General features: G+C 43.3%; 2 protein-coding genes across 5 annotated transcripts; both read left to right on the top strand.

Moving 5' to 3' along the window:
- Positions 1–183: 183 nt before the first annotated feature.
- On the top strand, positions 184–1935 carry PolG2 (DNA polymerase subunit gamma-2, mitochondrial). Its single transcript, XM_089846662.1, has 6 exons — positions 184–320; positions 395–456; positions 504–657; positions 937–1045; positions 1117–1634; positions 1701–1935. Exons 1-6 carry the CDS (start codon positions 184–186, stop codon positions 1861–1863), a joined length of 1143 nt encoding a protein of 380 aa, XP_089702788.1. The 3' UTR covers positions 1864–1935.
- LOC149653957 (putative imidazolonepropionase) lies at positions 186–13883 on the top strand. 4 transcript variants are annotated; one of them, XM_089846945.1, is made up of 8 exons: positions 189–320; positions 2035–2783; positions 12155–12326; positions 12420–12697; positions 12785–13010; positions 13072–13290; positions 13361–13521; positions 13602–13883. In XM_089846945.1, exons 2-8 carry the CDS (start codon positions 2632–2634, stop codon positions 13738–13740), a joined length of 1347 nt encoding a protein of 448 aa, XP_089703071.1. In that variant the 5' UTR covers positions 189–320; positions 2035–2631; the 3' UTR covers positions 13741–13883. The 4 variants fall into 4 exon arrangements, with proteins under 4 accessions (XP_089703069.1, XP_089703071.1, XP_089703067.1 ...); XM_089846943.1 differs by having other exon boundaries at positions 186–320; positions 2454–2783; positions 13072–13521; XM_089846941.1 differs by having other exon boundaries at positions 13072–13521.
- Positions 13884–13913: the final 30 nt, after the last annotated feature.

Below are 13913 nucleotides of genomic sequence, written 5' to 3'. Positions count from 1 at the left end.
TACCACCATGGAGTAGTATAACTGGAGTCAAATATAGAGGAAACAGCTGTTTTTGACGTTTTTACGAGCTGTCTGCTAGATTTGTTCTCGAAAAAGTGAGCGCCCATTCAATTCAGTCGCGAAAATTTAACGCGAGAATTAAGTTTAATTTCGGGTTGAATTAAGTCGAACGGGCGGATTTAAATGAAATTAAACTCTAAATTAGGGAAAGTGTTTTCGTATTGCGAATTGAAAGGGTTTTTAACGCGACAAAATAAAGGAAAGGAGCTAAGCCTTGGTTATTTAGGAGCCCAAGTTAAACATAATGTAACGTCGGAATGGTAAATATTAATGGAAATTTAAGTTAATTAAACGCGTAGTTAGTCTATTAGACGTTAATTTGCGTAATTAATAGGAGGTTATCCATTCTAAAAAACGAAAATTGCAATATATTACGCGGGTATTGTCCCTTAAATGGTAGGGGCTAAAAATTCCTTTTAATCAGGATTAATTTCTCTAATTAGTGGGATATTTAATTCTAGATATTTTTAATTTCTACCCAACAATCTCAAAAATACTGCAAAACCAAGAACCTTTCGGTTATTTTCACGAAACGAGTGTTAATAACGTTTTAAATGAGTCCCTCTTTGAAAATGAGTTTTACAATGGTCACCAATGGTAGGGGATTTAATTGTAATTAATTTAAAGCGAAGCGCGGGTACGGTGGATCCCCTACAAGTTGGCTTTCCTCACGAACTCCGTCTCCGGTGGCGGTTTAGCTTGGCATAGCTGACTCGATCACGCGCGTCAGCAGCTCGCGTTGTCCTGCGCGTGATCAAGTGGGCTTTGAGCTTGGCGGGATTTATGAATGCCTTTTATGCCTTGGCCCAGCCGCGCTTTACTTTAAGTTTAATTATCTTTAAATTAATTAACGCTTAAAAGACATTGAAATCTTAGGGTTAAGAGTCAGCTGACCGCGTTACAGCTACTCTTTTTCTGCTCCGAGAAAAATAGTTCTCGTTGGTTTGATCATTGGACGCGAGAACGCCTTTCATGGTGGAGAAAGGTTGGGCAACGGCAATTTTTAAGCCTAATTATTTAGAGCGCCTTCGTTTAAGCCTACTTTTATTTACGCAGTATTGCCAAACACCCGCGAAACTGCAATTTGACGAGGTGAATTCTAGTTCGGATTCACAACAAATTAAAATTGCGCTTGATATTGAAGGGGTTGCCGTACCTGTTGAGGCAATAAGTAATTTTAGCCCCAAAGGCACGCGGCAAATTTCTGGTGGCAATAATAATTGCCAGTTTAATTGCATTTTGAGCGAAACTTTAAGCGAAAATGTCGCTTTAACGCTCTTGCAAGATGCCTTTAGCGAAAAAGATGGAAAAACTGTACGTTTTTTGGGATTATTTTTAATTTTAATTAAATTTAATTGGGATACGATAACGCAGATTATGAGGTTACACCATCAAATTGCCCCCTATAAAATGGCAATCGCTGTTGAATCTTGCCACGATGATATTGAATTGAATAAGAAATTAAACGGGTTAGCGACATTTATATCAAAAGATTTGAATGCCGTTAACGTCTTTAATTTCCCAAATGCGAATATTCTGACGCAAAAGCAATCTTTGGGGAATCAATTTCAAACGTAGGAAACTTTGATTATCAGAGTTTGGCGCCAAAAATTGAAACCGTTTTTCCTTGTCCCTGGCAGTTTTGATGAAATCGGAATCCCTTACGTCATCGTGTTAAATCGTGACGTATTGAAAAGTGGGATTGCGGGGATTAGGAACCGGGACACGATGTTGCGGGAGCAAGCGCACGTCTCCGAAATTAAGAGCTTAACATTGCGATATTTGCAATTGTATAATCAATAACCCTAAAAACAAATTTAGTTTTTGTTTGTCCCTTTTAAGTTTTCATTGTTTTATAAATAAATTTATTTAAGAGTTGTGTTTTATTATTTTGAAATTAATTTTGATTTAATCAGAATTAATTTAAGTTTATTTTCGGGTTTTGATTTTTTTTTTTTACTATCCTCTTCTGAGTCTGCGCGGTTTTGGAAAGCACGTACCTACGTATAGTATCTTTTCCAAGGCACTGAAAGACTATAATCTTTGAACAATACTAGCACTAAGCGGTTTGTAAAGAAAGACTTGTTGGTAACTTTGCAAGGTACCGAGAGACTATAATCGTGTGGTGACGATACCTCGGGGGAAATTCCTTAGAAAGAGCTAGCTGTTTTATATTTAGTCTTCGGCGACCGGAAGTGACAGGGCCGGGTTGGGTATCCTGTCAAAGTTTCTACGGCGGTGGAAGGGCTTTAAAGGGGGGGCCTTTGATTGATAAATTGTTATCATCAATGTGGGCGGAGTAAGCCTCGAAACTTGCCTGAATTTATCAAGGCGCCGTTTTCCCCCTATACTATCGCTACGTCGCTCTCATTCTGGTCTGCAATTTATTCTAGTTCTTTCATCCCTATGACTTAATAGTTCTACCAATAAGCTGCAATTTCTACTGAACTGTTGCCGCCGTCAATTTAAACCGGACCGTGCAATTTTTATACCGTACGCGTTGTTATGGTAGGTCTAGGTTTGAACGTGTAATTACCGAGCCGAGTTTTGTGGCAATTAGCGCGCTCGATTATGTCTTCTTTTAAACTGTGGATTCGCAACGCGCAACAAGTGGTGCAAGTCGTTAATAATCGCTCCAAATGCGTTTTTGGTCAAGATGCCATGAACAATTTGGCAATATTGCGAGCGGACGAAACGGGGGGCGTTAGCGTCATTGTTGATAAGTAAATATCATTAGCTTCTTTTATAAAATGTTTCTGGGCGAAGTCGATTAAGCCGAAGTTAACGCGGGCGACGCTTCATCCCCGTAACTTTATCGGTTAATTGACTTCCGAATGATCGAGGGCATATCAGTCACAGCGTACTCGGCTCTTTTTTTATTAGATAAGGAATCTCTCTAACTTTGTAGATCAGTTTCTGTTATCCCTACACTTGGAAATTTTCAAGGCTTTAGACTCTACGGAGCCTTCACGGATAAATTTCCTAATTAAGCCTCTAATTATTATTCACAAAGCATTTTAATTACTGACTTTTCTACAGTAACGAATACAAAGTGGCCACGTTAAACAGGGTTCATACAAACCGGTAATTTTTTTACTCTAACTTACTCTTACTATGTTACTTATGGGAGTTTCTCACTTATTGGTCTTATGTTATTTAACACTGCTTTTATTAGAAAAAAATCCAACCATACTAAAAACTTAGGGCTACGACAAACAGGGGCCGAGATTTTAAGCAAAACATAAACAAACAACCCTCTCCATAGGAGTAGCGTCACACCCAACTTTAGAGGCTCGTAACTCTGGTTCTACTAGAGATACGGGGATGTCCTTTGAGTATGGTATAGTCCAATTTGTCTCCCATCTAACCATACTAAGAACTTGGGGCTACGACAAACGGGGGCCGAGTAATTAAACTAAACATAAACAAACAACCCCCTCCATAGGAATAGCATTAGACCCAACTTTGCAGGCTCGTAACTCTGTTTCTACTAGAGATACGGGGATGTCCTTTGAGTATGGTATAGTCCAATTTGTCCCCCATCCAACCATACTAAGAACTTGGGGCTACGACAAACGGGGGCCGAGTAATTAAACTAAACATAAACAAACAACCCCCTCCATAGGAATAGCATTAGACCCAACTTTGCAGGCTCGTAACTCTGTTTCTACTAGAGATACGGGGATGTCCTTTGAGTATGTTATAGTCCAATTTGTCTCCCATCTAACCATACTAAGAACTTGGGGCTACGACAAACGGGGGCCGAGTAATTAAGCGAAGTGTTCAAAAACATGCCATGCGAATAGCGTCAAACCCAACTTTAGAGGCTCGTAACTCTGGTTCTACTAGAGATACGGGGATGTCCTTTGAGTATGTTATAGTCCAATTTGTCCCCCATCCAACCATACTAAGAACTTGGGGCTACGACAAACGGGGGCCGAGTAATTAAACTAAACATAAACAAACAACCCCCTCCATAGGAATAGCATTAGACCCAACTTTGCAGGCTCGTAACTCTGTTTCTACTAGAGATACGGGGATGTCCTTTGAGTATGTTATAGTCCAATTTGTCTCCCATCTAACCATACTAAGAACTTGGGGCTACGACAAACGGGGGCCGAGTAATTAAACTAAACATAAACAAACAACCCCCTCCATAGGAATAGCATTAGACCCAACTTTGCAGGCTCGTAACTCTGTTTCTACTAGAGATACGGGGATGTCCTTTGAGTATGGTATAGTCCAATTTGTCCCCCATCCAACCATACTAAGAACTTGGGGCTACGACAAACGGGGGCCGAGTAATTAAACTAAACATAAACAAACAACCCCCTCCATAGGAATAGCATTAGACCCAACTTTGCAGGCTCGTAACTCTGTTTCTACTAGAGATACGGGGATGTCCTTTGAGTATGGTATAGTCCAATTTGTCCCCCATCCAACCATACTAAGAACTTGGGGCTACGACAAACGGGGGCCGAGTAATTAAACTAAACATAAACAAACAACCCCCTCCATAGGAATAGCATTAGACCCAACTTTGCAGGCTCGTAACTCTGTTTCTACTAGAGATACGGGGATGTCCTTTGAGTATGTTATAGTCCAATTTGTCTCCCATCTAACCATACTAAGAACTTGGGGCTACGACAAACGGGGGCCGAGTAATTAAACTAAACATAAACAAACAACCCCCTCCATAGGAATAGCATTAGACCCAACTTTGCAGGCTCGTAACTCTGTTTCTACTAGAGATACGGGGATGTCCTTTGAGTATGTTATAGCCCAATTTGTCCCCCATCCAACCATACTAAGAACTTGGGGCTACGACAAACAGGGGCCGAGTAATTAAACTAAACATAAACAAACAACCCCCTCCATAGGAATAGCATTAGACCCAACTTTGCAGGCTCGTAACTCTGTTTCTACTAGAGATACGGGGATGTCCTTTGAGTATGTTATAGCCCAATTTGTCCCCCATCCAACCATACTAAGAACTTGGGGCTACGACAAACAGGGGCCGAGTAATTAAACTAAACATAAACAAACAACCCCCTCCATAGGAATAGCATTAGACCCAACTTTGCAGGCTCGTAACTCTGTTTCTACTAGAGATACGGGGATGTCCTTTGAGTATGTTATAGCCCAATTTGTCCCCCATCCAACCATACTAAGAACTTGGGGCTACGACAAACAGGGGCCGAGTAATTAAACTAAACATAAACAAACAACCCCCTCCATAGGAATAGCATTAGACCCAACTTTGCAGGCTCGTAACTCTGTTTCTACTAGAGATACGGGGATGTCCTTTGAGTATGTTATAGCCCAATTTGTCCCCCATCCAACCATACTAAGAACTTGGGGCTACGACAAACAGGGGCCGAGTAATTAAACTAAACATAAACAAACAACCCCCTCCATAGGAATAGCATTAGACCCAACTTTGCAGGCTCGTAACTCTGTTTCTACTAGAGATACGGGGATGTCCTTTGAGTATGTTATAGCCCAATTTGTCCCCCATCCAACCATACTAAGAACTTGGGGCTACGACAAACAGGGGCCGAGTAATTAAACTAAACATAAACAAACAACCCCCTCCATAGGAATAGCATTAGACCCAACTTTGCAGGCTCGTAACTCTGTTTCTACTAGAGATACGGGGATGTCCTTTGAGTATGTTATAGCCCAATTTGTCCCCCATCCAACCATACTAAGAACTTGGGGCTACGACAAACAGGGGCCGAGTAATTAAACTAAACATAAACAAACAACCCCCTCCATAGGAATAGCATTAGACCCAACTTTGCAGGCTCGTAACTCTGTTTCTACTAGAGATACGGGGATGTCCTTTGAGTATGTTATAGCCCAATTTGTCCCCCATCCAACCATACTAAGAACTTGGGGCTACGACAAACAGGGGCCGAGTAATTAAACTAAACATAAACAAACAACCCCCTCCATAGGAATAGCATTAGACCCAACTTTGCAGGCTCGTAACTCTGTTTCTACTAGAGATACGGGGATGTCCTTTGAGTATGTTATAGCCCAATTTGTCCCCCATCCAACCATACTAAGAACTTGGGGCTACGACAAACGGGGGCCGAGTAATTAAACTAAACATAAACAAACAACCCCCTCCATAGGAATAGCATTAGACCCAACTTTGCAGGCTCGTAACTCTGTTTCTACTAGAGATACGGGGATGTCCTTTGAGTATGTTATAGCCCAATTTGTCCCCCATCCAACCATACTAAGAACTTGGGGCTACGACAAACGGGGGCCGAGTAATTAAACTAAACATAAACAAACAACCCCCTCCATAGGAATAGCATTAGACCCAACTTTGCAGGCTCGTAACTCTGTTTCTACTAGAGATACGGGGATGTCCTTTGAGTATGTTATAGCCCAATTTGTCCCCCATCCAACCATACTAAGAACTTGGGGCTACGACAAACGGGGGCCGAGTAATTAAACTAAACATAAACAAACAACCCCCTCCATAGGAATAGCATTAGACCCAAATTTGCAGGCTCGTAACTCTGTTTCTACTAGAGATACGGGGATGTCCTTTGAGTATGTTATAGTCCAATTTGTCCCCCATCCAACCATACTAAGAACTTGGGGCTACGACAAACGGGGGCCGAGTAATTAAACTAAACATAAACAAACAACCCCCTCCATAGGAATAGCATTAGACCCAACTTTGCAGGCTCGTAACTCTGTTTCTACTAGAGATACGGGGATGTCCTTTGAGTATGTTATAGCCCAATTTGTCCCCCATCCAACCATACTAAGAACTTGGGGCTACGACAAACAGGGGCCGAGTAATTAAACTAAACATAAACAAACAACCCCCTCCATAGGAATAGCATTAGACCCAACTTTGCAGGCTCGTAACTCTGTTTCTACTAGAGATACGGGGATGTCCTTTGAGTATGTTATAGCCCAATTTGTCCCCCATCCAACCATACTAAGAACTTGGGGCTACGACAAACAGGGGCCGAGTAATTAAACTAAACATAAACAAACAACCCCCTCCATAGGAATAGCATTAGACCCAACTTTGCAGGCTCGTAACTCTGTTTCTACTAGAGATACGGGGATGTCCTTTGAGTATGTTATAGCCCAATTTGTCCCCCATCCAACCATACTAAGAACTTGGGGCTACGACAAACGGGGGCCGAGTAATTAAACTAAACATAAACAAACAACCCCCTCCATAGGAATAGCATTAGACCCAACTTTGCAGGCTCGTAACTCTGTTTCTACTAGAGATACGGGGATGTCCTTTGAGTATGTTATAGCCCAATTTGTCCCCCATCCAACCATACTAAGAACTTGGGGCTACGACAAACGGGGGCCGAGTAATTAAACTAAACATAAACAAACAACCCCCTCCATAGGAATAGCATTAGACCCAAATTTGCAGGCTCGTAACTCTGTTTCTACTAGAGATACGGGGATGTCCTTTGAGTATGTTATAGTCCAATTTGTCCCCCATCCAACCATACTAAGAACTTGGGGCTACGACAAACGGGGGCCGAGTAATTAAACTAAACATAAACAAACAACCCCCTCCATAGGAATAGCATTAGACCCAACTTTGCAGGCTCGTAACTCTGTTTCTACTAGAGATACGGGGATGTCCTTTGAGTATGTTATAGCCCAATTTGTCCCCCCATCCAACCATACTAAGAACTTGGGGCTACGACAAACAGGGGCCGAGTAATTAAACTAAACATAAACAAACAACCCCCTCCATAGGAATAGCATTAGACCCAACTTTGCAGGCTCGTAACTCTGTTTCTACTAGAGATACGGGGATGTCCTTTGAGTATGTTATAGCCCAATTTGTCCCCCATCCAACCATACTAAGAACTTGGGGCTACGACAAACGGGGGCCGAGTAATTAAACTAAACATAAACAAACAACCCCCTCCATAGGAATAGCATTAGACCCAACTTTGCAGGCTCGTAACTCTGTTTCTACTAGAGATACGGGGATGTCCTTTGAGTATGTTATAGCCCAATTTGTCCCCCATCCAACCATACTAAGAACTTGGGGCTACGACAAACGGGGGCCGAGTAATTAAACTAAACATAAACAAACAACCCCCTCCATAGGAATAGCATTAGACCCAAATTTGCAGGCTCGTAACTCTGTTTCTACTAGAGATACGGGGATGTCCTTTGAGTATGTTATAGTCCAATTTGTCCCCCATCCAACCATACTAAGAACTTGGGGCTACGACAAACGGGGGCCGAGTAATTAAACTAAACATAAACAAACAACCCCCTCCATAGGAATAGCATTAGACCCAAATTTGCAGGCTCGTAACTCTGTTTCTACTAGAGATACGGGGATGTCCTTTGAGTATGTTATAGTCCAATTTGTCCCCCATCCAACCATACTTAGAACTTAGGGCTACGACAAACAGGGGCCGAGTAATTAAGCGAAGTGTTCAAAAACATGCCATGCGAATAGCGTCAAACCCAACTTTAGAGGCTCGTAACTCTGGTTCTACTAGAGATACGGGGATGTCCTTTGAGTATGTTATAGTCCAATTTGTCCCCCATCCAACCATACTAAGAACTTGGGGCTACGACAAACGGGGGCCGAGTAATTAAACTAAACATAAACAAACAACCCCCTCCATAGGAATAGCATTAGACCCAACTTTGCAGGCTCGTAACTCTGTTTCTACTAGAGATACGGGGATGTCCTTTGAGTATGTTATAGCCCAATTTGTCCCCCATCCAACCATACTAAGAACTTGGGGCTACGACAAACAGGGGCCGAGTAATTAAACTAAACATAAACAAACAACCCCCTCCATAGGAATAGCATTAGACCCAACTTTGCAGGCTCGTAACTCTGTTTCTACTAGAGATACGGGGATGTCCTTTGAGTATGTTATAGCCCAATTTGTCCCCCATCCAACCATACTAAGAACTTGGGGCTACGACAAACAGGGGCCGAGTAATTAAACTAAACATAAACAAACAACCCCCTCCATAGGAATAGCATTAGACCCAACTTTGCAGGCTCGTAACTCTGTTTCTACTAGAGATACGGGGATGTCCTTTGAGTATGTTATAGCCCAATTTGTCCCCCATCCAACCATACTAAGAACTTGGGGCTACGACAAACGGGGGCCGAGTAATTAAACTAAACATAAACAAACAACCCCCTCCATAGGAATAGCATTAGACCCAACTTTGCAGGCTCGTAACTCTGTTTCTACTAGAGATACGGGGATGTCCTTTGAGTATGTTATAGCCCAATTTGTCCCCCATCCAACCATACTAAGAACTTGGGGCTACGACAAACGGGGGCCGAGTAATTAAACTAAACATAAACAAACAACCCCCTCCATAGGAATAGCATTAGACCCAAATTTGCAGGCTCGTAACTCTGTTTCTACTAGAGATACGGGGATGTCCTTTGAGTATGTTATAGTCCAATTTGTCCCCCATCCAACCATACTAAGAACTTGGGGCTACGACAAACGGGGGCCGAGTAATTAAACTAAACATAAACAAACAACCCCCTCCATAGGAATAGCATTAGACCCAACTTTGCAGGCTCGTAACTCTGTTTCTACTAGAGATACGGGGATGTCCTTTGAGTATGTTATAGCCCAATTTGTCCCCCCATCCAACCATACTAAGAACTTGGGGCTACGACAAACAGGGGCCGAGTAATTAAACTAAACATAAACAAACAACCCCCTCCATAGGAATAGCATTAGACCCAACTTTGCAGGCTCGTAACTCTGTTTCTACTAGAGATACGGGGATGTCCTTTGAGTATGTTATAGCCCAATTTGTCCCCCATCCAACCATACTAAGAACTTGGGGCTACGACAAACGGGGGCCGAGTAATTAAACTAAACATAAACAAACAACCCCCTCCATAGGAATAGCATTAGACCCAACTTTGCAGGCTCGTAACTCTGTTTCTACTAGAGATACGGGGATGTCCTTTGAGTATGTTATAGCCCAATTTGTCCCCCATCCAACCATACTAAGAACTTGGGGCTACGACAAACGGGGGCCGAGTAATTAAACTAAACATAAACAAACAACCCCCTCCATAGGAATAGCATTAGACCCAAATTTGCAGGCTCGTAACTCTGTTTCTACTAGAGATACGGGGATGTCCTTTGAGTATGTTATAGTCCAATTTGTCCCCCATCCAACCATACTAAGAACTTGGGGCTACGACAAACGGGGGCCGAGTAATTAAACTAAACATAAACAAACAACCCCCTCCATAGGAATAGCATTAGACCCAAATTTGCAGGCTCGTAACTCTGTTTCTACTAGAGATACGGGGATGTCCTTTGAGTATGTTATAGTCCAATTTGTCCCCCATCCAACCATACTTAGAACTTAGGGCTACGACAAACAGGGGCCGAGTAATTAAGCGAAGTGTTCAAAAACATGCCATGCGAATAGCGTCAAACCCAACTTTAGAGGCTCGTAACTCTGGTTCTACTAGAGATACGGGGATGTCCTTTGAGTATGTTATAGTCCAATTTGTCCCCCATCCAACCATACTAAGAACTTGGGGCTACGACAAACGGGGGCCGAGTAATTAAACTAAACATAAACAAACAACCCCCTCCATAGGAATAGCATTAGACCCAACTTTGCAGGCTCGTAACTCTGTTTCTACTAGAGATACGGGGATGTCCTTTGAGTATGTTATAGCCCAATTTGTCCCCCATCCAACCATACTAAGAACTTGGGGCTACGACAAACAGGGGCCGAGTAATTAAACTAAACATAAACAAACAACCCCCTCCATAGGAATAGCATTAGACCCAACTTTGCAGGCTCGTAACTCTGTTTCTACTAGAGATACGGGGATGTCCTTTGAGTATGTTATAGCCCAATTTGTCCCCCATCCAACCATACTAAGAACTTGGGGCTACGACAAACGGGGGCCGAGTAATTAAACTAAACATAAACAAACAACCCCCTCCATAGGAATAGCATTAGACCCAACTTTGCAGGCTCGTAACTCTGTTTCTACTAGAGATACGGGGATGTCCTTTGAGTATGTTATAGCCCAATTTGTCCCCCATCCAACCATACTAAGAACTTGGGGCTACGACAAACGGGGGCCGAGTAATTAAACTAAACATAAACAAACAACCCCCTCCATAGGAATAGCATTAGACCCAAATTTGCAGGCTCGTAACTCTGTTTCTACTAGAGATACGGGGATGTCCTTTGAGTATGTTATAGTCCAATTTGTCCCCCATCCAACCATACTTAGAACTTAGGGCTACGACAAACAGGGGCCGAGTAATTAAGCGAAGTGTTCAAAAACATGCCATGCGAATAGCGTCAAACCCAACTTTAGAGGCTCGTAACTCTGGTTCTACTAGAGATACGGGGATGTCCTTTGAGTATTTTATAGTCCAATTTGTCCCCCATCCAACCATACTAAGAACTTAGGGCTACGACAAACGGGGGCCGAGAAATTAAGCAAAGTGTTCGTTAACTTATGGTATCGTCTCACTTATTGTTATTATGTTGCTTATGATTTTTGCCCCAAACTTTGGAGGCTCATAACTCTTGTTCTATTAGAGATACGGGGATGTCCTTTTAGTATGTTATAGTCCTCTTAGCTCCCCATCCAAGGATACCTTAGACTTGAGGCTACGTCAATATCTTAGTGAACTTATTTTTTGTCTCACTTATTGTTTTTATGTTACTTATGATTTTTGCACCCAAACTTTGTAGGCTCATAACTCTTGTTCTATTAGAGATACGGGGGTGTCCTTTGAGTATGTTATAGTCCAATTTGTCCCCCATCCAACCATACTAAGAACTTAGGGCTACGACAAACAGGGGCCGAGTAATTAAGCTAACCATAAACAAACAACCCCCTCCATAGGAATAGCATTAGACCCAACTTTGGAGGCTCGTAACTCTGGTTCTACTAGAGATACGGGGATGTCCTTTGAGTAAAGCTGTATGAACCCCGTAGTGGTCAGCGCAAAATATGCCCTCGATTAAAATGCCCGTCCACCTTTGGGTGGCGTAATTAAGTGGCATCTGAATGATGCGATTGTGGCGTTAGTTGCGGGAACATAGCTGACATCGATATGGACGCTAACGTCATCGCCCGCTATGGTTTGAAAACGTTCGAGAGCGTCATCGAAGCGACGAACATGACGGTGGTGCCGGGCTTCGTGGACGCTCACACTCACCCCGTCTGGGCCGGTGACCGCGTCCAGGAATTCGCCCTCAAGGTGGGAAGACATTCTCGCTTCGCTCTTATCTCCTAGTAATTAGGTGGTAGGCGACTGGTCTTTGATATAATTCCGATGTGTCGGGGGGTGTAGCTAGCCGGCGCCAGTTACATGGAGATCTACGAAGCCGGCGGAGGAATCCATTACACCGTTGAAAAGACGAGCGAAGCCGAGGACGAGGAACTCCTGGCTCTTTTACTGAAAAGGTTGACGCTGATGTTGAGGTCGGGCAGTACTTGCGTCGAAGCCAAGTCGGGATACGGTTTGGACTTGGAAAGCGAACTGCGCCTACTTCGAATCATCGACCGAGCTCGGGACGGGACACCCGTGGAAATCTCCTCGACCTATTGCGGAGCCCACGCCGTACCCAAGTAAATTCTAGATCTGGCTTTACCTTAAGTTGGTCTCCGACACAGCGGGTCACGTGTGTGCTTGGGGTGGTCTTAATAATCCTCCAGGGGCAAGAGTAGTTCGGAAGCGACCGACGACATTGTCAAGAATCAAATCCCGGCCATCGGCAAGTTGATCCGCTCGGGTCAGTTGCGAGTGGACAGCGCCGATGTCTTTTGCGAAAAGGGTGTCTTCGAAATCGAGGAGACTCGGCGTATTTTGGAAGCGGCCAGGGACGTCGGACTCAGACTCAACTTTCACGGGGACGAATTGAACGCGTTGGGGGCCGCCGAGGTACGACCGAGTAAGTAATTGGGCCCATCCCCGTTTAATAAACCCTTAATTATTGGCCAAGTTGGGAGCGGAATTAAACGCGGAAGCCATATCTCATTTGGAGGAAATAAGCGAGGCGGGCATCGCCGCCATGGCCAAGTCCCAAACGGCCGCCATTATCTTACCCACCACAGCTTTCACCTTGAGATTAGCCACGCCCCCCGTCAGGAAAATGATCGAGAAAGGCGTCATTGTTGCCCTCGGAACCGACTTTAACCCCAACGCCTATTGCTTCTCCATGGTAACAGCCCCCCGTTTTATACTTAGCCTCCATTTTATAATACAACACGCGCGTCTGTCTGTCCACTTAGCCCTTGGTCATGCACTTGGCTTGCGTCAATATGCGCATGAGCATGGCCGAAGCGCTAACGGCGGCCACCATCAACTCGGCCTTTGCCTTGGGCAAATCGGCCACGCAGGGCTCTCTCGAAATTGGCAAATTCGCCGATATGGTTATTATCGATGCCCCCAGGTAGGCCGAGGCTGACCTCTACCCCTACCCAATACCCACTAATCACCTCTAAGCATCTAATTAATTAATGAATTAATTAGATGGGAGCATTTGATTTATCAATTTGGTTGTCACGATCATCTTATAAAGAAAGTTTTGAAATGCGGAAACGTCGTTTACGATAATAATAACAGCTCCGTTTGCTGCCAAGACAACAACAGCCCAGTGGCCAAAATTTAAAATGAGATTAAAAATTGTTAATTAAGTATTAATTATTATGGAAAAAACCCAAAACTGATCCCCGATGAACGTATGTTGTAATATTGCAATCGTGATCACGCGTCGCCAAATTAATAAAAAATAAAATACCCTTGTTGAAAAAATATTTTGATGTCGTTTTATTTGGTATCGAA

Source organism: Phalangium opilio, unplaced genomic scaffold (genome assembly GCF_054372755.1).
Source record: "Phalangium opilio isolate 3A_F unplaced genomic scaffold, DU_Popi_V2 ptg000081l_1, whole genome shotgun sequence".
NCBI lineage: Eukaryota > Metazoa > Arthropoda > Arachnida > Opiliones > Phalangiidae > Phalangium > Phalangium opilio.
The sequence above is the reverse complement of the archived record's forward strand: the minus strand, read 5'-3'. Positions and strand labels throughout refer to the sequence as shown.

What these genes read in the sequence shown, in the direction of transcription:
- PolG2 (XM_089846662.1), top strand. Translation starts at nt 184, where the DNA reads ATGAAATTAAACTCTAAATTAGGGAAAGTGTTTTCGTATTGCGAATTG. An exon ending in TTTTACAATGGTCACCAATG is followed by an intron (nt 658 to 936) that starts GTAGGGGATTTA and finishes TTGAAATCTTAG; the next exon opens with GGTTAAGAGTCAGCTGACCG. An exon ending in GCCTTTCATGGTGGAGAAAG is followed by an intron (nt 1,046 to 1,116) that starts GTTGGGCAACGG and finishes TTATTTACGCAG; the next exon opens with TATTGCCAAACACCCGCGAA.
- LOC149653957 (XM_089846943.1), top strand. Translation starts at nt 2,632, where the DNA reads ATGTCTTCTTTTAAACTGTGGATTCGCAACGCGCAACAAGTGGTGCAA. An exon ending in GTTAGCGTCATTGTTGATAA is followed by an intron (nt 2,784 to 12,154) that starts GTAAATATCATT and finishes TTGTGGCGTTAG; the next exon opens with TTGCGGGAACATAGCTGACA. An exon ending in TCCAGGAATTCGCCCTCAAG is followed by an intron (nt 12,327 to 12,419) that starts GTGGGAAGACAT and finishes CGGGGGGTGTAG; the next exon opens with CTAGCCGGCGCCAGTTACAT.